General features: G+C 37.0%; 1 protein-coding gene across 1 annotated transcript; it reads right to left on the bottom strand.

The window, feature by feature from the left end:
- Positions 1-226: 226 nt before the first annotated feature.
- Positions 227-23,073, bottom strand: LOC138427888 (lipase member J-like). The gene is made up of 9 exons (XM_069568014.1): positions 22,969-23,073; positions 22,108-22,228; positions 17,686-17,884; positions 17,078-17,187; positions 12,170-12,306; positions 11,646-11,792; positions 8,386-8,457; positions 1,606-1,677; positions 227-460 (listed from the first exon to the last, which is right to left on the bottom strand). Exons 1-9 carry the CDS (start codon positions 23,071-23,073, stop codon positions 227-229), a joined length of 1,197 nt encoding a protein of 398 aa, XP_069424115.1.
- Between the last annotated feature and the right edge of the window lie 1,401 nt (positions 23,074-24,474).

The following is a 24,474-nucleotide window of genomic DNA, read 5'->3' as shown; positions in this document are numbered from 1 at the left end:
ACTTAGACACTCAACAGACGGCTTTGGGCTGAGTTATAATCTGCCATTACCCCTAGTGTAATAAATGCCACTGACTTTATGAATGAAGAGCCCAGGGGCAATGCCAAAAAGAGGAAAAAATTCCAGACTTCATATAAATAACTGGAAAAGTATACATAGCAAGGACAAAATAATTGGATTTTAATAGAAATCATATAGATCCTTCAACACAGAATACCATGGTTCTTTATGGGTTGCCTTGGATAATATCAATGATCTCACTGTAAACTTGATGATATACATCTAATCCAAACAAAAAGTCTAAATGATTATAGTAAGAAATAGTTTTGTGGTAAATATGATTTGTGATTTCAGAAAGTAAAATTCTAACATCTTCAGGATCAGCCAACAAGTCACTTTCACCACTCCAAGTTGCAGTTGGCACATTCATCCTTGTCACATTGTACAATGGAGAAGTTGTCTAAATGCAAATAAGTAAAAGCAAGAGTTTTCAAAGAGAATAATACATATAAAGTGTTACTTACTAATTCTTTAAATTATAATTTAAAGTACAATTTAAAAGTAAGCTTAATCTAAAATAATTGTTATTAAGGAAGCAATGAGTATGAAAGAACATTGTAGTTTTAATTATTAATAGAAATAAATCAGATACAAATTAAAACTAAAGTTTGTTCTGATTCAGAGTATTAAAATTTTATTTGGCTTATATAACGGTTCAGTTATTTGGCTTTTTATTTGGCTTATATCAGTTCAGTTCAGTTCAGTTGCTCAGTCATGTCTGACTTTTTGCAACCCCATGGACTGCAGCACGCCAGGCCTCCCTGTCCATCATGAACTCCCAGAGTTTACTCAAACTCATGTCCATTGAGTCGGTGGTGCCATCCAAACATCTCATCCTCTGTCATCCCCTTCTCCTCCCGCCTTCAATCTTTCCCAGCATCAGGGTCTTTTCAAATGAGTCAGTATGTTTATTAGTAAATGATAAACATTGGCAGTCAAGTTCAATATGATTTTAATGAATTAGATCTTTATATTTCACCTCAAATGTTTACACAAGCAAACTACATCAGGCATTGGAGCTTAACAAACGCAGAAAAGTATGGTGGACAAGCATAAATTTTGAAGTAGATAGACTTGGGTTCTAGTATTTCAAGACATTTGTCATCATACTCAGACAGTTTTTATCAGCTTCTCAGTAACTTCTACTTTTTCTAGTTAGTATATGTGTTTGTCTTATCTTCCCAAACACAACAGTCTTAGGGTCAAGAACAATGGTATGCTTGCTTTTTTATTTCTTATTTAACCAAGCTCAGAGCTATGCACATTATAAATACAGTATTTTTCCTCTTGAGGGATGATGAATTATTCTACTGCTTGTCAATTTCTCTAGACTTATCTAAGATATTTGTTGTTAAAATACATAGAGAATATGGAAAAGTCACTTTGGTTGGAAATGAACCTATGGATCCAAATCAAGATAATCTTTGTTTACTGGTCCTTCTCACTGTACTACCGTACTCTTGGGTTTCACAGATGAATCTTTAACAGTAAAAATCATTTCAATTGATCAGGGAGATAGTCTTTAATTTATACATAATTATGTACCTGATTAAAATGAACCAAGTTCAGGTCAGGACTGCCCCAGTCGAAAGCTTTCAAGTGACTAGAATTAAAAAGCTGAAAGAAAAATTTTGAAGTAAGACTATACTCATTTTTCCATTACAGTGGCAGCTGATACATGTTAGGTATGCATTGCACAGAAAGCCCCTTTGTACTAAGTCTGTTAGTATTTGTGTAGGTGGGATTCTTTGCTCCTCTCTTCCTATACACAAGTTAAGAAATGGAAGAGCTAGGAGATGGGGGGCAGAGAAATCTGCAGACAGTAATTCTACCATCTTCATATAAATGCACATCTCCTGAAGGCCTTTTACCTTATTAAAGGGGGCGTGTGTGTTTGGGGTAACATTAGGCTTCCCCAGAAACTCTCTGCTGTGTCTATAGAGGTCTAAGACTAAGCGTGCTAGGACTAAGATGACACTGCCCTAAAAAGTATTGCTTCAAATAACAAAGATCAAGAGCATGTCCCAGAAGCCACCCCCTTCTTCACCCCTTAACACCTGCAGCTTCACCACCAGCTTTGAACCTATTAGGTCTAATCAGACTTCGACTGTTTTCCCCGATTATGTTTTCATTTCAAGAAGGCTAAGATTCTCATGTTACTCATCTTCTCCAGGATGATAAAATGTCCACATCTCTATATATCCCATATTTTATCTCCTCCCAGCACTCCCCAACTCTTAAAACTCTATCATCTGTTATACCATCATCAACCTATTAAAACACTTCTCTGATTGTAAATCTGATTTTCCCTGAGAATACTTCTTTCCATGGCCAAGTTTATTTATGACATTAACTTTTGTAAAATTTTGGTCTTTTCTGAGACATTTTTTTCATCTTATCTATGAGAAGCATTTGATTACTTATTTATTCCCTTATCCTTGAGATATTTTCTTCACTTAACTTCTAGAATAACATGATATCTTGGTCTTCATTATTTTTTTTTTCCATTGTTTCACTCAGTGCTTCTTTTAAGCTTCCTTGGCAAATTTAGCCTCTCCTGCTGACCTCTAAATCTTTCCATTTCTCATCACTTAATCTTTGCTCCTCTTTTATTCTCTATTTATACTCAGTCTATTTGTTTCCTCATCCAGTCTATTGGCTTTAAATGTTATACATATTCAAAGTGTTTATCTTCTTTTATAAGTCTTTTCTAAATTCTAGACTCCTATCAGGCTCCTGCTCAGTTGCTTCAGGCACGTCTGACTTTTTGTCACCCTAAGGGTGTAGCCCACCAGGCTTCTCTGTCAACGGGATTCTCCAGGTAAGAATGCTGGAGCAGGTAGCCCTGCTCTCCTCCAGGGCATCTTTCCAACACAGGGATCAAACGCCTGTGGCGTCTCCTGCGGCTCCTGCAATGCAGGTGAATTCATTACCACTGAACTGCCACAAAGCCCTCTAGACTTCTAAACACAATTTATTCAAAATCAAGACTTAAATGTCTAAAACAGCACCTCCAAAACAGAACATCCTATCTTTCCTCTAAACCCATTCCATCATCAAACTTCTCCCTCTCCTTCAAAATTAATTTCATCTTTTCATTACTTAGTCCAAACACTTCGGATCATCTAAGATTCATTTCTTTTACTTCTCATATTTTCATGATTAAATTTTGTAGGCTCCAATTTCATGATATACACATGCATATTCTGAATCTAACAATTTTTACCACCTCTACTGGGAACATATCAGAGCAAGCTATCATCAATTCTCTTTTGCATTGCTGCAATAATCTGACTTTCACATTGCTTATACTCTTGCTTCACTATAATCTATTCAACATAGAAGCTAAAAGCATTCCTTGAAACGTGTTCAGTTCAAGTCGTTCAGTCGTGTCCAACTCTTTGTGAACCCATGGACTGCATGCAGCCTGCCAGGTTTCCCTGTCCACCATGAACTCCAGACCTTGTTCAAACTCATCCATCGAGTCGGTGATGCCAATAAACTATCTCATCCTCTGTTGTCCCCTTTTCTTTGATTCATGGACCTAACATTCCAGGTCCATTTTCAGCCTGTGATTCATCCAGCCCTAAATAAAGTCAAGCACTGTTTCCCCATCTATTTGCCATGAAGTGATGGGACCAGATGCCATGATCCTCGTTTTCTGAATGTTGAGCTTTAAGCCAACTTTTTCACTCTCCTCTTTCACTTTTATCAAGAGGCTCTTTAGTTCTTCCTCACTTTCTGCCATAGGGGTGGTGTCATCTGCATATCTGAGGTTATTGATATTTCTCCCCACAATCTTGATTCCAGCTTGTGCTTCATCCAGCCCAGTGTTTCTCATGATGTACTCTACATAGAAGTTAAATAAGCAGGGTGACAATATACAGCCTTGATGTACTCCTTTACACATTAGAATATGGTATTTATCTTTCTCTTTCTGACTCACTTCACTCTGCATAATAGGTTCTAGGTTCATCCACCTCATTAGAACTGATTCAAATGCATTTCTTTTTATGCCGAGTAATATTCCGTTGTGCATATATACCACAACTTCTTTATCCATTCATCTGTCAATGGACATCTACATTGCTTCCATGTTCTAGCTATTGTAAATGGTGCTGCAGTGAACAATGGGATACATATGTCTTTTTCAATTTTGGTTGTCTCAGGGTGTATGCTTAGAAGTGGGATTGCTGGGTCATATGATGGTTTTATTCCTAGTTTTTTAAGGAATCTCCATAAAGTCTTCCATAGTGACTGTATCAGTTTACATTCTCACCAACAGTGCAAGAGCTTTCCCTTTTCTCCACACCCTCTCTAGCATTTATTGTTTGTAGACTTTTTGATGAGGACCATTCTGACCACCAGACCATCTGACCTGCCTCTTGAGAAATCTGTATGCAGGTCAGGAAGCAACAGTTAGAACTGGACATGGAACAACAGACTGGGTCCAATTAGGAAAAGGAGTACGTCAAGGCTGTATATTGTCACCCTGCTTATTTAACTTCTATGCACAGGACATCATGAGAAATGCTGGACTGGAAGAAACACAAGCTGGAATCAAGATTGCCGGGAGAAATAGCAATAATCTCAGATATGCAGATGACATCACCCTTATGGCAGAGAGTGAAGAGGAACTAAAAGGCCTCTTGATGAAAGTGAAAGGAGAGTGAAAAAGCTGACTTAAAGCTCAACATTCAGAAAACGAAGGTCATGGCATCTGGCCCCATCACTTCATGGGAAATAGATGGAGAAACAGTGGAAATGTGCCGGACTTTATTTTTAGGGGCTCCAAAATCACTGCAGATGATGACTGCAGCCATGAAATTAGAAGACGCTTACTCCTTGGAAGAAAAGTTATGACCAACCTAGATAGCATATTGAAAAGCAGAGACATTACTTTGCCAACTAAGGTCTGTCTAGTCAAGGCTATGGTTTTTCCAGTAGTCATGTACGGATGTGAGAGTTGGACTGTGAAGAAGGCTGAGCGCCGAAGAATTGCTGCTTTTGAACTGTGGTGTTGGAGAAGACTCTTGAGAGTCCCTTGGACTGCAAGGAGATCCAACCAGTCCATTTTGAAGGAGATCAGCCCTGGGATTTCTTTGGAAGAAATGATGCTGAAGCTGAAACTCCAGTACTTTGACCACCTCATGTGAAGAGTTGACTCATTGGAAAAGACTTTGATGCTGGAAGGAATGGGGGCAGGAGGAGAAGAGGACGACAGAGGATGAGATAGCTGGATGGCATCACTGACTCGATGGACGTGTGAGTCTGAGTGAACTCCGGGAGATGGTGATGGATAGAGATGCCTGGCGTGCTGTGATTCATGGGGTCGCAAAGAGTCGGACACGACTGAGCAACTGAATTGAACTGATTCTGACCACTGTGAGGTGATGTCTCATTGTGGTTTTGATTTGCATTTCTCTAATAATGAGTGATGTTGAGCATCTTTTAATGTGTTTGTTAACCATCTGTATGTCTTCTTTGGAGAAATGTCTGTTTAGGTCTTTTTCCCACTTTTTGATTGGATTGTTTGTCTTTCTGGTATTGAGTTGTATAAGCTACTTGTTTATTTTGGAAATTAATCATTTGTCAGTTGTTTCATTTGCACTTATTTTCTCCCATTCTGTATTTTCAGCTTGCTTATAGTTTTCTTTTCTGTGCAAAAGCTTTTAGGTTTAATCAAGTCCCACTTGTTTACTTTGCTTTTATTTCCATTACTCTAGGAGGTGGTCATAGAGGATCTTTCTTTATGTCATCAAATGTTCTGCCTATGTTTTCCTCTAAGAGTTTTATAGTTTCTGGTCGTACATTTAGGTCTTTAATCCATTTTGAGTTTATCTTTGTGTCTGGTGTTAGAAAGTGTTCTAATTTCATTCTTTTACATGTAGCTGACCAGTTTTCCCAGCACTATTTATTGAAGAGGCTATCTTTGCCTCATTGTATATTCATGCCTCCTTTGTCAAAAAATAAGGTACCCATAGGTGCCAACATCCGCTGGATCATGGAAAAAGCAAGACAGTTCCAGAAAAACATCTATTTCTGCTTTATTGACTATGCCAAAGCCTTTGACTGTGTGGATCACAAGAAATTGTGGAAAATTCTGAAAGAGATGGGAATACCAGACCACCTGACCTGCCTCTTGAGAAATCTGTATGCAGGTCAGAAAGTAACAGTTAGAACTGGACATGGGACAACAGACTGGGTCCAAATAGGAAAAGGAGTACGTCAAGGCTGTATATTGTTACCCTGCTTATTTAACTTCTATGCAGAGTACAGCATGAGAAATGCTGGACTGGAAGAAGCACAAGCTGGAATCAAGATTGCCAGGAGAAATAGCAATAACCTCAGATACACAGATGACACCACCCTTATGGCAGAAAGTGAAGAGGAGCTAAAAAGCCTCTTGATGAAAGTGAAAGATGAGAGTGAAAAAGTTGGCTTAAAGCTCAACATTCAGAAAACTAGGATCATGGCATCTGGTCCCATCTCTTCATGGGAAATAGATGCGGAAACAGTAGAAACAGTGTCAGACTTTATTTTTTGGGGTTCCAAAATCACTGCAGATGGTGACTGCAGCCATGAAATGAAAATATGCATACTCCTTGGAAGAAAAGTTATGACCAGCCTAGATAGTATATTCAAAAGCAGAGACATTACTTTGCCAACTAAGGTCTGTCTAGTCAAGGCTATGGTTTTTCCAGCGGTCATGTATGGATGTGAGAAGAAGGCTGAGTGCCGAAGAATTGATGCGTTTGAACTGTGGTGTTGGAGAAGACTTTTGAGAGTCCCTTGGACTGCAAGGAGATCCAACCAGTCCATTCTGAAGGAGATCAACCCTGGGATTTCTTTGGAAGGAATGATGCTAAAGCTGAAGCTCCAGTACTTCGGACACCTCATGTGAAGAGTTGACTCATTGAAAAAGACTCTGATGCTGGGAGGGATTGAGGGCAGGAGGAGAAGGGGGCGACCGAGGATAAGATGGCTGGATGGCATCACGGACTCGATGGACCTGAGTCTGAGTGAACTCCGGGAGTTGGTGATGGACAGGGAGGCCTGGCATGCTGCGATTCCTGGGGTCGAAAAGAGTCGGACACGACTGAGCGATTGAACTGAACTGAACTGATAGGTGCACGCGTTTATTTCTGGGCTTTCTATCTTGTTGCATCGGTCTATACTTCTGCTTTTGTGCCAGTACCATACTGTCTTGATGAGTGTAGCTTTGTAGTATAATTTGAAGTCAGGAAGGTTGATGCCTCCAGCTCCATTCTTCTTTCTCAAGACTGCTTTGGCTATTCATGGGTCCTTTGTGTTTCCATATGAATTGTGAAATTTTTTGTTCTAGTTCTGTGAAAACTGCCATTGGTAATTTGATAGGGATCACATTGAATCTGTAGATTGCATTTGGTAGTATGGTCATTTTCACAATATTGATTCTTCCTACCCAGGAACATGGAATATCTCTCCATCTGTTTTATGTCATCTTTGATTTCTTTCATTAGTGTCTTATCAATACTAGTAACACTTTAAATGTTTCTAGTGTTCATTAAATTTAAAGACACTCTCATAATCATTCTCCTATTTAATTCTCATAGTTATTTTTATTAGGTGAGAGCACGATTATTAGTTCTATTTTTAAAATTAAAGAAACTGAATTCATAAAGATTTAATGATCTTATTTAACATCCTACTGCCAGTAAGATTTTGAGAAAGAATTCAATGTCTTATATTTTGATCTCAAGCATATATATTCCTATTTTATCTTGGCTCTCAACGTTAAGATGGCATTCATATGGAATTTTCCTTTATCAGTATTCACTCAACAAATATTCTTCAGTATCTACTATATGCCACAAACTTAGTTTTGCAATAGATAACTGAACAAAACTTGGTCATGGTCTTCATGGAGTTCATAATTTAACAGAGGAGAAAGTATAATCTAGTGAAAGAGTAGGTATTAAGAGACCTCTGTTCTTGTCTTAGTTTTTTTATTTGTTTTTTAAGAAAAAGTTTTAAATATATGAGCATATTAACTCATGAGCATAGCCTAGTTGATCCCTTGCCTACTGTTCTGAATGAACATTTTCTCATTTGTAAAATAGAAAATAACTATCCTGATCTTATTGCCTAAACTGAGGATCTAATAGATTCTATTGGTAACATATATTATAAACTTTTAAGAATCAGATATTTTTAATAATTTCAATGTATCCTTCTAAAGTATCATTCTATGGCAATGGCCAGATCACTAGAATGGTGAGATAAGCTGCAAGCAGTTTATATAAAACTGTACCAAAATGCACTTTAAAATGTATTTTAGTGTACCTGACTCCAGTGGAGCATATTTTGAACAGATGTTCCTGCTGGGTTTTGTGACATGTACACATCCACACGACTCTGAGGGTTTAAAACATTATTTTTATTCTTCCAACCAGAAAAAATAATCTTTGATATTTATTAAACTAAAAAATTTCAAGGAAATTTAATTTATAATAAATAATGTTAGTAAAACAAATTATATTTAACTTAAATACATTAAAATGTACTTATTAAATGTAAATTTTGCATTAATATAGAAGATATTATTGGATTTCTAAGTGCTGAGGTCCATCACCCATACTGAAAACAATCAAAACTGATGTAACACACACCTTTTGAAAGCACTAAAGAACTGAAAAGATAGAAAGAAATTACCAGGACAACTGGAAGAGAAAAGAAAGAGAATTTAAAAAGAAGAGCAATGTACTAAAGTCACTTAAGTTTATCTGCCAATCCTAGAAAATTTTAAGTTTCATTTTAAGAAATCAGTTCAGTTTAGTCGCTCAGTCATGTCCCCCTGAACTGCAGCACACCAGGCTTTCCTGTCCTAGAGAAGGGAATTGCAAACCACTTCAGTATTCTTGCCATGAAAACCCCATGAGCAGTATGAAAAGGCAAAAAGATAACTAGTTAAGGATAGCAAAAATCAGCCCAGGACTTTTTGAGGACAGTGGGAAAGTTTAAAAAGAAATTCTTTCCATAATAAACTGGGGTCCCAAAGTTCTACACAACTCAAAGTAAAGCTTAATCAGAAATACAGCTGTGCTCATGCCAATCTGTAACCTAGGTCTGCATTGCCTACATATTCCCTGGGAACCTGCATCAGTGAATAAGATATATAAGGTCAATGTAATCCTTACTAAAACCTCAACAAATTATGTTTATGATACTGACAAACCTCTTCCAAAGTTTATGTAGAGAGACAAAAGATCCCAAAATAGCCAACACAATTATTAAAGGGAGGACTGACAAGACATAACCTCAAGACATTATTAATATAAAGCTACACTAATCAAGACCATGTAGTATTGGTGAAAGAGTGGACAGATAGATAGATAGAGCCAAATACAGAGCCGAGAAATAGACCCCTAGAAACACAGTTAACTGATCTTTGACAAAAAAAAAAGGCAATGTAATAGGAAAATGATAATCTTTTCAATAAATGGTGTTGGAACAAGTGGATATCACATGGAGGGCGGGGGGGGGGGGGTGGTGAGAATCTAGACACAGACTTTACATCCTTCACAAAAAATGACTCAGAATAGACCATAGGTCTAAATGGGAAATGCTAAACTATAAAACTTCTAAAAGATAACACAGGGAAAAAAACTAGACAACCTGAGTGTGGCAATGACTTTTCAGATACAGTACCAAAGACACAATCCATGAAAGAAATAATCAGTAAGCTGAATTACAAGAACTGGACAAAGTCAAAATTCTGGGTTGTTTGATGACATATTTTCCAAATTACATTGATGAGAGTTTTTGCTACCTAATCTTCCTTGCATGATAACTTCCTTTCAGTTCGCTGAGTGACATTGGCCTGATTCTAGGCACTGCCTATCTGCAAACTGCAAGATTCTCTTCTGGTTTTTCATACTGCCTACAGGAAAGAAATTTCAAGTCAGATCCTAATTTCCCCATCGATCTTGATAGGATCAAGAGGACTGAATTAAAGAAAAAAAGAACTGAATCAAACTGAACTATCACTCTTACTGTTCCCATACACACTGTGTGTGAATTTTTTCACTTCAAACTTTCCCCATCCTAGATAACTTAGTACACAATTAATTGCAATTGATGACACTGTCAACTTTTGTCCCAGAAAGGAGACTCACAAATTTAATGGCTAAGAAGTTAGAATATAAGCTTTCCTACTGCAAGGAGATCCAACCAGTCCATTCTGAAGGAGATCAGACCTGGGATTTCTTTGGAAGGAATGATGCTAAAGCTGAAACTCCAGTACTTTGGCCACCTCATGTGAAGAGTTGACTCATTGGAAAAGACTCTGATGCTGGGAAAGGGATTGGGGGCAGGAGGAGAAGGGGATGACAGGGGATGAGATGGCTGGATGGCATCACTGACTCGATGGACGTGAGTCTGAGTGAACTCCGGGAGTTGGTGATGGATAGAGATGCCTGGTGTGCTGCAGTTCATGGGGTCACAGAGTCAGACACGACTGAGCGACTGAACTGAACTGAACTGAATAGTCCACCTACAAAAGAGTTCTCAAAGACATTATAATTACAATAAAGACATCAATAGCCAAATATACTATCCAAGACATAGAATAACTAAGAAAGGCAAGCAGAAATAAAGATTATATTTATGATGTTTCTAGACATTCTATGGTAGATATATAACACTAGATAGAAGAATATGAGAGGCCTTTTTAAAAAGGTAATCTTCTATGACAGAAAATTATGCTTTTCATATCTTTGGGGAAAAGGGAGAGAATGGAGTTCTTTTCTTCTATTATGAAGAATATTAGTGTTTCTTTCAAATATCTGCAATTGTCCGAAACTTGCAATAAGACCTTGAGGTTAAAAAAAAAATCAACATATATCCTTGTGGTATGAAAATGTGCTTGGAAATGAAGAGAATACCTATTTTCTTATGAACAGATATATTGGTTCTCATTAAGAACTTTCTTTAAAGGCCCAGGAGCAAGAATCAATAAACTAGTCCAAATGCCACAAAAAACTGCTTTTTCCAAATTTGGGTTTTTTAATTTAATGTGCTGATAAAACCTTGCATCTTTAAGAGAATTTATATACAATCAATACAAATGACCTTCTAATAGTAGCTTGAGTACCAACAGAGTTTCCCACCCCAGTAATTTTGATGAATGCCAAAAGCATATAAGTTAATTGCCAGGAACCTTGATTATGGAAAAATCAAGGAAGTGGAAGAGTGTTAGGAATCAGGATATAAGAGGAAGAGTTATGTAAGACAGTGAATGGAAGACAAATACATGAAACCTCAGACAACTAACATCTAATTGCAAAGACTAATAAAGATAACTATAGCTGTAGCTAGTCTCTATTCTTTACAGAGATTAAGAAAAATATGGAAGTAAAAAAAATCCCAGCATGCTAATACAAATTAGTTTCTTAATGTTGGTACAGTCACAAAATTAGAAAGGCTAAGAATCTAACTACAAGAGTAAATGGATAAAACATAATACACAAAGCATAGAATAAGCACTATTAAAAGCTGCTTTCTAAAAACTGGCAAAATATATTTTAAATACAACTTGTTCTCACCGTATTTAAGTTCTTTAGGTCATATCCACTTATCATAAACAAGACATCACGACAAATCTTACCAAAAATCTTCAGTGGACACAGCTTTGAGCCAACAAATCTTTTAAAGGAGGTATTAGGTAAGAACTCTTTGCTGCCAGAAAAAAGCTGTAAAATAAATTTACTGTATTCATGTTTGGAAGACTAAAACAATTTAATCAAAAATTGATGTGATGAGTTCACTATATTTACAACCAAATACATTATCTTACTGTTTCAAACATTTAAATTAAGGGATGAAATTTGAGAGCAATATATAGAGACAATTTGATTAATGAATTTCTTATACAATGAGTCATCCAAAAGTATCATAAGTAAAATCGTATTCCTGTGTAGAAACAAAGGCAAGAATCCAGTGTAAATGAAGCCAAAAAATTCAAATCATACATGTGGCTGTGCAAACATAGCTAAGACCTTTTATTTTGAAAGCAGAGCATCATTATCATTTTGGGTTGTCAACTACAAAAAGGGAAGAAATAACATACCTTGATCAGTGACTTCCAGTTGTATGCCATTTTAATTAAAGGGCTTTTTGAGTATTTAATGGAAAAAACTGGGGCTAAGGCAAAAAATACTTTGATTCTATCAGCTATCTTTGGTATTGTGGAAAATGTTATGAAAGCTGAAAGAAAATAAGATATAAATAAACTATTCTTAATTACGATCATGTAAGAAATGACAATGGTAAGTTCAATAATTAATTTACTAATTCATTTCTTAATTTATATATCAGTTATTGACTACCCATAATGAGACATGCATATTGATTACAACATAATGCTGGTTATTAGGATCGAAAACAAATGTGTAGATTGTAAATGAGGATAATTCAGCAATAAATCAGTTTTATAACACCCTAGTTTAAAATCAGAAATATTTGCTATTATACATTAGTATAACTGGCAATGGTAAAAATGATGTAAGTGAATTTTTCAGATAGATGAATCTACTTTAGGTGAGAAATTCAATAAATATCAAATTGTTTTAATATTTACTTTTAATTAAAAATTTCCTTGCCTTCTTGAACAGAGGCTACTAAACACAATATTTTATTGATAATTCAGAGTAATTAATATGACAAATAGAAGTGTTTTTTTTGATAACTTATCAAGCTATGTAACTGCACATCACCTCTATTTTTATTAGTTCTTTTTTCCCTGGGTTCTGAGAAGTCAAAGAAGCAAAGAATTATATATCATATCAAACTGTGAGTCAATAAGCTCTGGCACATCACTCATTTTTTTCTTATTTGATTATCTCCTAGGATTCTTGGTTCCATACAACTGAACAGCTGATGAAAACTTGGATTAAAATTCACACATGGTTAATAAATTTCAGAGAAAATGTCTATAAGAAATGGAATGCAATTGTTATTCAACATAATTTTTCTGGTAGAAAGTGGATGATTGCTATAAGAAATACTTCATACACTTCAGTCTAGATAATAGTCTTATGGTCTAGATGAAATGATGATGATCAATACAATCTAGACGTTACTCTACAGTTTAGAAAAAACTCATTTAATGTCTGGTTCTATTATAAAGTAGACTTTTCTGCTTCCCAAGTAGAAAGATTAAGTTTTATGGTACCATGGAAGAGAATTACATTAAGTTTTAAGGAATATTTTTCTGAAAGCAAAATTGATACACATTAGATAGAAGTGTCAAGCATTGTAAAGGGATGAAAGTTCTTTTCTACTCATCTTTAAATATAGGAAGGATTTCTTCAACTTTGTTCATTTCTTAAGTTTCAGTTCAGTTCAGTTCAGTTGCTCAGTCATGTCCGACTCTTCGCGACACCATGAATAGCAGCACGCCAGGCCTCCCTGTCCATCACCAACTCCCAGAGTTCACTCAGACTCACGTCCACCAAGTCAGTGATTCCATCCAGCCATCTCATCCTCTGTCGTCCCCTTCTCCTCCTGCCCCCAATCCCTCCTAGCATCAGAGACTTTTCCAATGAGTCAACTCTTCGCATGAGGTGGCCATAGTATTGGAATTTCAGCCTCAGCATCATTCCTTCCAAAGAACACCCGGGACTGATCTCCTTCAGAATGCACTGGTTGGATCTCCTTGCAGTCCAAGGGACTCTCAAGAGTCTTCTCCAACACCACAGTTCAAACACCGCACACAAAAATAAACTCAAAATGGATTAAAGATCTAAATGTAAGATCAGAAACTATAAAACTCCTAGAGGAGAACATAGGCAAAACACTCTCAGACATAAATCACAGCAGGATCCTCTATGATCCACCTCCCAGAATGCTGGAAATAAAAGCAAAAATAAACAAATGGGATCTAATTAAAATTAAAAGCTTCTGCACAACAAAGGAAAATATAAGCAAGGTGAAAAGACAGCCATCTGAATGGGAGAAAATAATAGCAAATGAAGCAACTGACAAACAACTAATCTCAAAAATATACAAGCAACTTCTGCAGCTCAACTCCAGAAAAATAAACGACCCAATCAAAAAATGGGCCAAAGAACTAAATAGACATTTCTCCAAAGAAGACATACGGATGGCTAACAAACACATGAAAAGATGCTCAACATCACTCATTATTAGAGAAATGCAAATCAAAACCACAATGAGGTACCACTTCACACCAGTCAGAATGGCTGCGATCCAAAAATCTGCAAGCAATAAATGCTGGAGAGGGTGTGGAGAAAAGGGAACCCTCCTACACTGTTGGTGGGAATGCAAACTAGTACAGCCACTATGGAGAACAGTGTGGAGATTCCTTAAAAAATTGCAAATAGAACTACCTTATGACCCAGCAATCCCACTTCTGGGCATACACACCGAGGAAACCAGAATTGAAAGAGACACATGTGCCCCAATGTTCATCGCAGCACTGTTTATAATAGCCAGGACATGGAAACAACCTAGATGTCCATCAGCAGATGAATGGATAAGAAAGCTGTGGTACATATACACAATGGAGTATTACTCAGCCGTTAAAAAGAATTCATTTGAATCAGTTCTGATGAGATGGATGAAACTGGAGCCGATTATACAGAGTGAAGTAAGCCAGAAAGAAAAACACCAATACAGTATACTAACACATATATATGGAATTTAGGAAGATGGCAATGACGACCCTGTATGCAAGACAGGGAAAGAGACACAGATGTGTATAACAGACTTTTGGACTCAGAGGGAGAGGGAGAGGGTGGGATGATTTGGGAGAATGACATTCTAACATGTATACTATCATGTGAATTGAATCGCCAGTCTATGTCTGACGCAGGATGCAGCAGGCTTGGGGCTGGTGCATGGGGATGACCCAGAAAGATGTTCTGGGGAGGGAGGTGGGAGGGGGGTTCATGTTTGGGAATGCATGTAAGAATTAAAGATTTTAAAATTTAAAAAATAAAAAACTAAAAATTTTTTTTAAAAAAAGTAATTAACAACTAGCCAATAAAAGGCAGAAACAATACAGAAGATTTGGGAGCTATCCAAAAAAAAAAAAAAAAAAAAACCAAAAGCAGCAATTCTCCGGTGCTCAGCTTTCTTCACAGTCCAACTCTCACATCCATACATGACCGCTGGAAAAATCATAGCCTTGACTAGACGGACCTTAGTTGGCAAAGTAGTCTCTGCTTTTGAATATGCTATCGAGGTTGGTCATAACTTTTTTCCCAATGAGTAAGCATCTTTTAATTTCATGGGTGCCATCACCGTCTGCAGTGATATTGGAGCCCCCCAAAATAAAGTCTGACACTGTTTCCACTGTTTCCCCATCTATTTCCCATGAAGTGATGGGACCAGATGCCATGATCTTCGTTTTCTGAATGTTGAACTTTAAGCCAACTTTTTCACTCTCCTCTTTCACTTTCATCAAGAGGCTTTTTAGTTCCTCTTCACTTTCTGCCATAAGGGTGGTGTCATCTGCATATCTGAGGTTATTGATATTTCTTCTGGCAATCTTGATTCCAGCTTGTGCTTCTTCCAGCCCAGCGTTTCTCATGATGTACTCTGCATAGAAGTTAAATAAGCAGGGTGACAGTATACAGCCTTGATGTACTCCTTTTCCTATTTGGAACCAGTCTGTTGTTCCATGTCCAGTTCTAACTGTTGCTTGCTAACCTGCATATAGGTTTCTTAAGAGGCAGGTCAGGTGCTCTGGTATTCCCATCTCTTTCAGAATTTTCCAGTTTCACACAGACAAAGGCTTTGGCATAGTCAATAAAGCAGAAATAGATGTTTTTCTGGAACTCTCTTGCTTTTTTGACGATCCAGCAATGTTGGCAATTTGATCTCTGGTTCCTCTGCCTTTTCTAAAACCAGCTTGGACATCTGGAAGTTCACGGTTCGCGTATTGCTGCAGCCTGGCTTGAAGAATTTTAAGCATTACTTTACTAGTGTGTGAGATGAGTGCAATTTGTGTGGTAGTTTGAGCATTCTTTGGCATTGCCTTTCTTTGGGATTAGAGTGAAAACTGACCTTTTGCAGTCCTGTGTCCACTGCTGAGTTTTCCAAATTTGTTGGCACATTGAGTGCAGCACTTTCACAGCATCATCTTTCAGGATTTGAAACAGCTCAACTGGGATTCCATCACCTCCACTAGCTTTGTTCATAGAGATGCTTTCTAAGGCCCACTTGACTTCACATTCCAGGATGTCTGGCTCTAGGTGAGTGATCACACCATCGTGACTATCCGGATCGTGAAGATCTTTTTTGTACGGTCCTTCTGTGTATTCTTGCCACCTCTTCTTAATATCTGCTGCTTCTGTTAGGTCCATACCATTTCTGTCCTTTATCGAGCCCATGTTTGCATGAAATGTTCCCTTGGTATCTCTGATGTTCTTGAAGAGATCTCTAGTGTTTCCATTCTGTTCTTTTCCTGTATTTCTTTGCATTGATCACTGAGGAAGGCTTTCTTATCTCTTCTTGCTATTCTTTGGAACTCTGCATTCAGATGCTTATATCTTTCCTTTTCTCCTTTGCTTTTTGCTTCTCTACTTTTCACAGAGAACATTTAAACATTCTTAAGTTTAATGTGTCCTAAATGTAAAAATCCAAGCACCCTTTTAAAACTTCTTACTCATAAATCCCTGTGCTTGATTTTTAAAAGAAAAATATTTATACAATTTCTATTTGTGGAATAAATGACAGCTATGACTTCACTGTGCTATCTAGATGGATATCCAGTTTTTATACATTGCAAACAAACAAAACTTTGTTTTTACAGGCAATTCTTTGTGACTAGAGAATACAATACAGAATTGAAACAGGATATAATCTTCCAGGGCACTGCTCTATATATATGTCTCTCAGTCCTGCTTTGGTTCACTTGCAGGTCTAGAAGCTGACCTATATCCTTAAGAATATATCTACAAACTTTAAAAGTGTAATAAAATAAGAGCAGCAATGATCTTTCTTGCCATACCAATGGTAGTGCCTTGTGAATGGCCTACATAAAATATTTGCTCTTGTTGGGTTTGCTTCACAATGAAATCAATGGAGGCTGGAAGGTCATATTTAGCCATCTCATCAAAGCTACAAAAGAAAAAAGAAAATAAAAATGTATATTCTACTATTGTTATGTTAACATTTGAAGATTTTGATTAGGTAAATATATTTAAAGCATTTTTCAACTCTCCTTGGGTACTATCAATAAGTTAGATAATATAATTTATCTATTGACTAGAGACTTCTATGAGAGCACAAAGTTAAGGAAATAATATAGCCACAAGACAGTTTTATGAAGAAGGTGATTGTATATTATAAGTACAGTGAAGTAGACTAAATATATAGGTTACAGAGAGAAAAAATAGAGTAGGGTAGTCAGTAAAGCTTACTGCTTAAAAATGAGAAATAAGCTAAAATCAAATAAGTACTCTTTAATTTTCCAGGTAAAATTTATATAAATTTTAATAGTCTTTTGAGAGCCTTAAGTTGAGAAAAAAAGACTTATGTTTCATTTCATTTCATTTAAAAAGAAGAAAACAGTCCAATACACTTATACAACAAAATATTACTCAGTTTTTTCTGTACCTGAAAGCCCAGAATTCTTTGGAATTTGTTTTTAGGTACAAGTGTTTTCTGGACCAGGTAGTCCCTCTGCTGTTCCCCATCCACACATCATAACCAGCATCTGCCAGAAGGAAGCCTAGGCTGTTATTAGGAAGATTGGAAATCCAGCTGCTGGCAGATGTGAGCAAACCATGTTGCAAGTATACAACAAGTCTCTGTACTGGAAAAAAAATGTAGAAAATTTCTTTTAAAATATTGTAGTGTCTACATGAGTATTTCACCTCAAATTTAATCTTATAGGATAAAAATTTTTTAAATTGTATAAATAGGGTAAGTTTTACATGTTTTAATCTGATTTTATGTCAGAGTTGTTCACTAATGAATTTCTTTCATATGACCAAGCGGGCAATTAGGTCATGTCACATACATAAACATGGGCTTCCCAGGTGCCACTAGTGGTAAAGGATTGGCCTGAGAATGCAGGAAAAGTAAGAGATGCAGGTTTGATCCCTGGGTCCAAGAGGTCTCCTGGAAGAGGGCATGGCAACCTGCTGCAGTATTCTTGCCTGGAGAATCCCCATGGGCAGAAGAGCCGGGCAACAGTCCATAAGGTTGCAAAGAGTCAGTCATGACTAAAATTACTTAGCCCACACATACTTAAACATACAAATTTTAAAGGATATATAATATTCAAATATCTCTTAGTAACTTGGGGACTCATTTAAATAGCATTGTTCGGTTCAGTTCAGTTGCTCAGTAATGTCTGACTCTTTGTGACACCATGGACTGCCGTACGCCAGGCCTCCCTGTCTATCACTTATTCCCAGAGCCTACTCAAACTCATGTCCATTGAGTCAGTGATGCCAACCAACCATGTCATCCTCTGTCGCCCCCTTCTCCTCCTGCCTTCAATCTTTCCCAGCATCACGGTCTTTTCGAATGAGTCAGCTCTTTGCATCCGGTGGCCAAAATATTGGAGTTTCAGCTTCAACATCAGTCCTTCCAATGAACACCCAGGACTGATCTCCTTTAGAATGAACTGGTTGGATCTCCTTGCAGTCCAAGGGACTCTCAAGAGTCTTCTCCAACATCACAGTTCAAAAGCATCAACTCTTTGGTGCTCATCTTTCTTTACAGTCCAACTCTCACATCCATACACGACCACTGGAAAAACCAGAGCCTTGACTAGATGGACCTTTGTTGGCAAAATAATATTTCTGCTTTTTAATATGCTGTATAGGTTGGTCATAACTTTCCTTCCAACAGGTAAGCATCTTTTAATTTCATGGCTGTAGTCACCATCTGCAGTGATTTTGGAGCCCCCCAAAATAAGTCAGCCACTGTTTCCACTGTTTCCCCAGCTATTTCCCATCAAGTGATGGGACCAGATGCCATGATCTTTGTTTCCTGAATGTTGAGCTTTAAGCCAACTTTTTCACTCTCCTCTTTCACTTTCATCAAGAGGCTTTTTAGTTCCTCTTCACTTTCTGCCATAAGGGTGGTGGCATCTGCATATCTGAGGTTATTGGTATTTCTTCCAGCAATCTTGATTCCAGCTTGTGCTTCTTCCAGCCCAGCGTTTCTCATGATGTACTCTACATAAAAGTTAATAAGCAGGGTGTCAATATACAGCCTTGATGTACTGCTTTTCCTATTTGGAACCAGTCTGTTGTCCCATGTCCAGTTCTAACTGTTGCTTCCTGAGCTGCATACTTATTTCTCAAGAGGCAGGTCAGGCGGTCTGGTATTCTCATCTCTTTCAGAATTTTCCACAGTTTATTGTGATCCACACAGTCAAAGGCTTTGGCATAGTCAATAAAGCAGAAATAGATGTTTTTCTGGAACTCTCTTGCTTCTTCAGTGATCCAGCAGATGTTGACAATTTGATCTCTGGTTCCTCTGCCTTTTCTAAATTCAACTTGAACATCTGGAAGTTCACAGTCCTGTATTGCTAAAGTCTGGCTTGGAGAATTTTGAGCATTATTTTGCTAGTATGTGAGAAGAGTGCAATTGTGCAGTAGTTTGAGCATTCTTTGGCATTGCCTTTCTTTAGGATGGGAGTGAAAACTGACCTTTTCCAATCCTGCGGCTGCTGGTGAGTTTTCCAAATTTGCTGGCATATTGAGTGCAGCACTTTCACAGCATCATCTTTCAGGATTTGAAATAGCTCAACTGGAATTCCATCACCTGCACCAGCTTTTTTCATAGAGATGTTTCCTAAAGCCCACTTGGCTTTGCATTCCAGGATGTCTGGCTGTAGGTGAGTGATCACACCATCATGATTATCTGGGTCATGAAGATCTTTTTTATACAGTTCTGTGTATTCTTGCCACCTCTTCTTTAAATAGCATGTTACATAAGATATATTTTATATGATTACTCCACCTTTCTCACTTCATAAAATAATTTTATACTCACATTTTCACAGATATATTTAATATAGATTTTATCACTAGAACCATTGCTTTAATCACCAGTGTTTCCAGAGCTCTCATTTATACTTCCAAAGTTTTTGAGAGGCAACAGCTTTGAATAACATAATGTGTACTCACTGATAACTTTGTTTTACTCCAAATTGCCCTTCACACATAATCCACATCATTATTATCATTACTGAATCCAGGCATTGTAGCTGGAATATTGAAAAAACCTTGCATATTACAGCACTTTAATGGCTAAAATATTACATTTCCTGTGATGATACAGGAAAGTTATGAATGGTTTGTACAGACTCTCTGACAGTGCAGACCAACCCTAGATCTGGAATAACTGGCCTTGATCATCATAGAGAGGTAGGGCTGCTGATACATAAGTCTTTATTGGGAAAAATTGGGAAAACATATTTGGTATTGAAATGATACACATAGGCATCTTTTGTTACTCCTATGCCTTGTTTTAACTGTAAATGTGCAAGTATGGCAACTATGACATATTAGGGACCTAGTAGCCCTTAGGGATAAAGACCTGGTTTATCAAATAGAGAAAGACAGCCAAGAGGAAGAGAAATTTACAGTGGGTTGTGGAGGGAGGGATGTATGAATACCAGATATGGCATTAGGATTAAATGTAATAGCAGATGAAATAAACTTAATGTGAAAAGCATGTAGATCTGAGCAGTGCAAGAGGTACCCTTTACTAGGTTATTTTAGTGTCACATCTAGATTGCCTTTGTTAAGCAGCTGAGTCATTCTTCCAGCTATTGTGACTGGTGCTTTTGAAGGGTTCACTATTGCCCCTTTCTGTGTGGAACTGCCCCAAGGCTAAGGGGAATTTCCTCAACCAGACTTTATTTCTTTCTATGGATGCCCTTCTGGCAGTGACTAACTGATACAAGAATGTAAAAAAGCTAGCCCTCTACCTTCAAGGTGGGACCATGTCTGCAGGGCAATTCAGGGATTCATAAACTCCTCTGAGACAACATTGTATTAGCTGAGTCTCATCCTTCCTTAGCTCCTTCCCCTGCCTTCCCTTCTTGTCCACATTATCTTCTCATGAAAGTATTCCAATCAGTAAATTACATGCGCCTATATCCTTGTCTCAGGGCTGCTTCTACAGAACTCTAAGGTACTTACTATATTTTAAAATTATCTTTAATTCTTTTATTACAGTGTTTAAAAAATTGAGTCAAACCCTGAGGAATGATTACAATAATTATGTCAAAATTTTCTGCCTAGTAGATGTGACCTCTATAAGGATCAAAAATTATATTGGTAGAGGCTATTCAAAATTAAACAATTTTCTCTGAAATGTACCATAATGTTCAAAATGAGAACTTGACAGAGTGTTTTAAAAACATGAGAAACAATTTTTTAAAGGAAAAACTTTAAGGAGAAAAGGAAAATTCTCCGTTTTTTGTTTTTTTTTTTTTTCCGCAACAGTTAGACAAATAAGAAAAGTAGTCAGTTACATATTGTGCTAGTAAGTGGTACTTCTAGAATTATTAACATGACCCTAGTGGCAAATTCTAGTGCGTTTTTCAGCGTCTCATTCTGCTGATAGTAGTGTATGTAGTACTGGAGTAAAGAGCCATGAGGCTGCTACCAAACTTATCTCTTTGCTATTACTAGAGGAGAGATTCATAGGCACAAAGAAAGAAATTTTTACCAGCCATACTTCAAACCTACAGAATAAAGCTACTGTGTTTCAGAGCGTTTCTAACCCCTCATTAAACAAAGAAAATTCTAGGTAATCAACATGTATGAGTGTGGTGATCCACAAAGGAAACTTGGGAGGGGCAACGTGCGTTCCACCGTACTTTAAAACCACTCTGAATAGGAAGCTAAAGGAGAGTCAGATCCTCTTTCTGGGGCATATAGAGATATGCATGACAAGTTAACTGTTCACTTAATCTTTAAACCCTTTTCTTGTTCTAAACTCACTGAGAAGAAATGGAGAAATTAAGAGGTTCAGATAGTCACCAGTTTACCTTGAACTGAGCATTACCTGAATTGTTTTCACTGTTTGTCTTCCCATAAGGAATTCTATAAAGGCCAAGGATATAACCGTCTTCAGTTGTAATATCATACTCTTCATCTGGGTAGCCCCAGTAGGAAATAATTTGACTCTAGATAAGGAAAAAGCAAACCTTTTAGAATAAGACTGTTAGTGAATTAATGTAACCTAATTAATCTAACTTAATCCCATGGACAGAGGAGCCTGGTGGGCTATAATCCATAGGGTCACGAAGAGTAGGACATGACTGACTAACACACACAAACACACATTAATGTAATAATGAATCTTTGTATTCTCAATCTTAAACCTATGTATTTTTTTATTTTCACTAATTCACTGATTCAGTAATAAATATTTATAGAACATCTACTAAGCATCAGTCTTATATACCAGGGGTTCATAGATAAATAAAACAGCAACAACAAAAAATTAAAACCCCTGCATTCAAGGAGATATCTCAAGAACTAACCAAATATTTTTTTCTGACTACTAATCATAGTTTTACCTACATGCCAATATACAATTTTAAAATATGTTTACCCACAAGTGTTTGTTTGTTTATATACATAGCTAAGAATATATACATATGTGGAATTTTTGTGTAAATGCATATATAGAATAGAGAAATGATATGTTTATGCATATTTTTATTTCAGACACAGAATAAAGCAGAAATGGAAACTGAAAGCTATAGGATAGCAGATGAGAAATATTAGTTGACCCATATTCAAAATACATGAATGCAGAGATTAAACTGACTGTAGAACTATTCAAATAAAACCCCTCAAAACAGAGGAGTAGCATTCCCCATTACTTTATTAGCTTAACATTTATGTCCTAGCAACTTACAATATTCATATTTGCTTCAGGGTTCACAGATCTTTGTTTTCTAAAGACACCATGAGTAGTTCCAAGAATTAGGATGAAAGACATCACCTTGAAAAGGTACCACATTTGGAATCTACACATAAAAAGAGATTTTAATAATATTAAAATTGCAGCAATTAATACTATTTGACTGCTTAAATAATTCTGTGAGGTAGGGAATATTACCATTTTCAGATGATAAAACAGGGGCTATGAAAAATTAAATAAACCTTTTTAAGGATATACAATGTATAACTGGCAATCATGGTTCAGACTTAGGCCTACTTAACTCCAAAATCCATGTTTTTCCAACTACTCTTCTGTAGCACAAATTCCCTCTTTAAAGTCTTCTTAATAGTATTGCTTAGCTCAGTTTTAAGAGTTTTATTATATACTGCAGGTTAACTAATATAATTGATATAACATATAATAATACTCTTATCAGACTATTATTTATTTAAAGTATGTTTAAAGGTTTTTGGGTTTGGGAGAGGGAAAGGGGGCTAATGTGAAGATTAGAAAGCTTGCATAGCTTACATTCAGCCTCTCAGGGTTTGGATTTTATTTTGTTTACAGATAAATGACTTTGAGTTTGAGTAACCAAATTCTGGAAAGCCAGGACAAGTAAATCATTTCTAGAAAACTGAGAAACCAGGGAATCACAGAGGTCACCATCTAGATTCTCTCCCCAGACCTTGATTTACCAATTTCATGAGACTTGTAAAATGAGCCAGACACTGTACCTGAAAGGATATTATGAGGCATTTTTAAAACTCCCAACTTCACAACTTATAAACTGTGTGACTTAAAGCAAGTTACTTACCCTCTCTGAGCATGTTTTCCTACTTTAAAAGTGTAAATAATGCCTACTTCTCAGGTTTGTTATAAAACTTAAATTTGAGAAATGTGACATGATGCTTTCTTAATATAATATTTCATTTTCTTGGGCTCCAAAATTATTGCAGATGGTGTCTGTAGCCACGAAATTAAAAGACGATTTCTCCTTGGAAGAAAAGCTATGACCAACCTAGACAGCATATTAAAAAGCAGAGACATTACTTTGTCGACAAAGTTTCATTTAGTCAAAGTTACGGTTTTTTCAGTAGTCAAGTATGGGTGTGAGAGTTGGACCATAAAGAAAGTTTTTGAACTGTACTGTTGGAGTAGACTCTTGAGAGTCCCTTGGACTGCAAGGAGATCAAACCAGTCAATCCTAAAGGAAATCAGTCCTAATTATTCATTAGAAGGACTGATGCTAAAGCTGAAGCTCCAGTACTTTGGCCACCTGATGCAAAGAACTGATCCACTGGAAAAGACCCTGATGCTAGGAAAGATTGAAGGCAGGAGGAGAAGGGGAAGACAGAGGATGAGATGGTGGGATGGTATCACTGACAGGATGCACATGAGTTTGAGCAAGTTCCAGGAGTTGGTGATGGACAGGGAAGCCTGGTGTGCTGCAATCCATGGGGCCACAAAGAGTTGGACAAG

Source organism: Ovis canadensis, chromosome 22 (assembly GCF_042477335.2).
Source record: "Ovis canadensis isolate MfBH-ARS-UI-01 breed Bighorn chromosome 22, ARS-UI_OviCan_v2, whole genome shotgun sequence".
Taxonomy (NCBI): domain Eukaryota; kingdom Metazoa; phylum Chordata; class Mammalia; order Artiodactyla; family Bovidae; genus Ovis; species Ovis canadensis.
The sequence above is the reverse complement of the archived record's forward strand: the minus strand, read 5'-3'. Positions and strand labels throughout refer to the sequence as shown.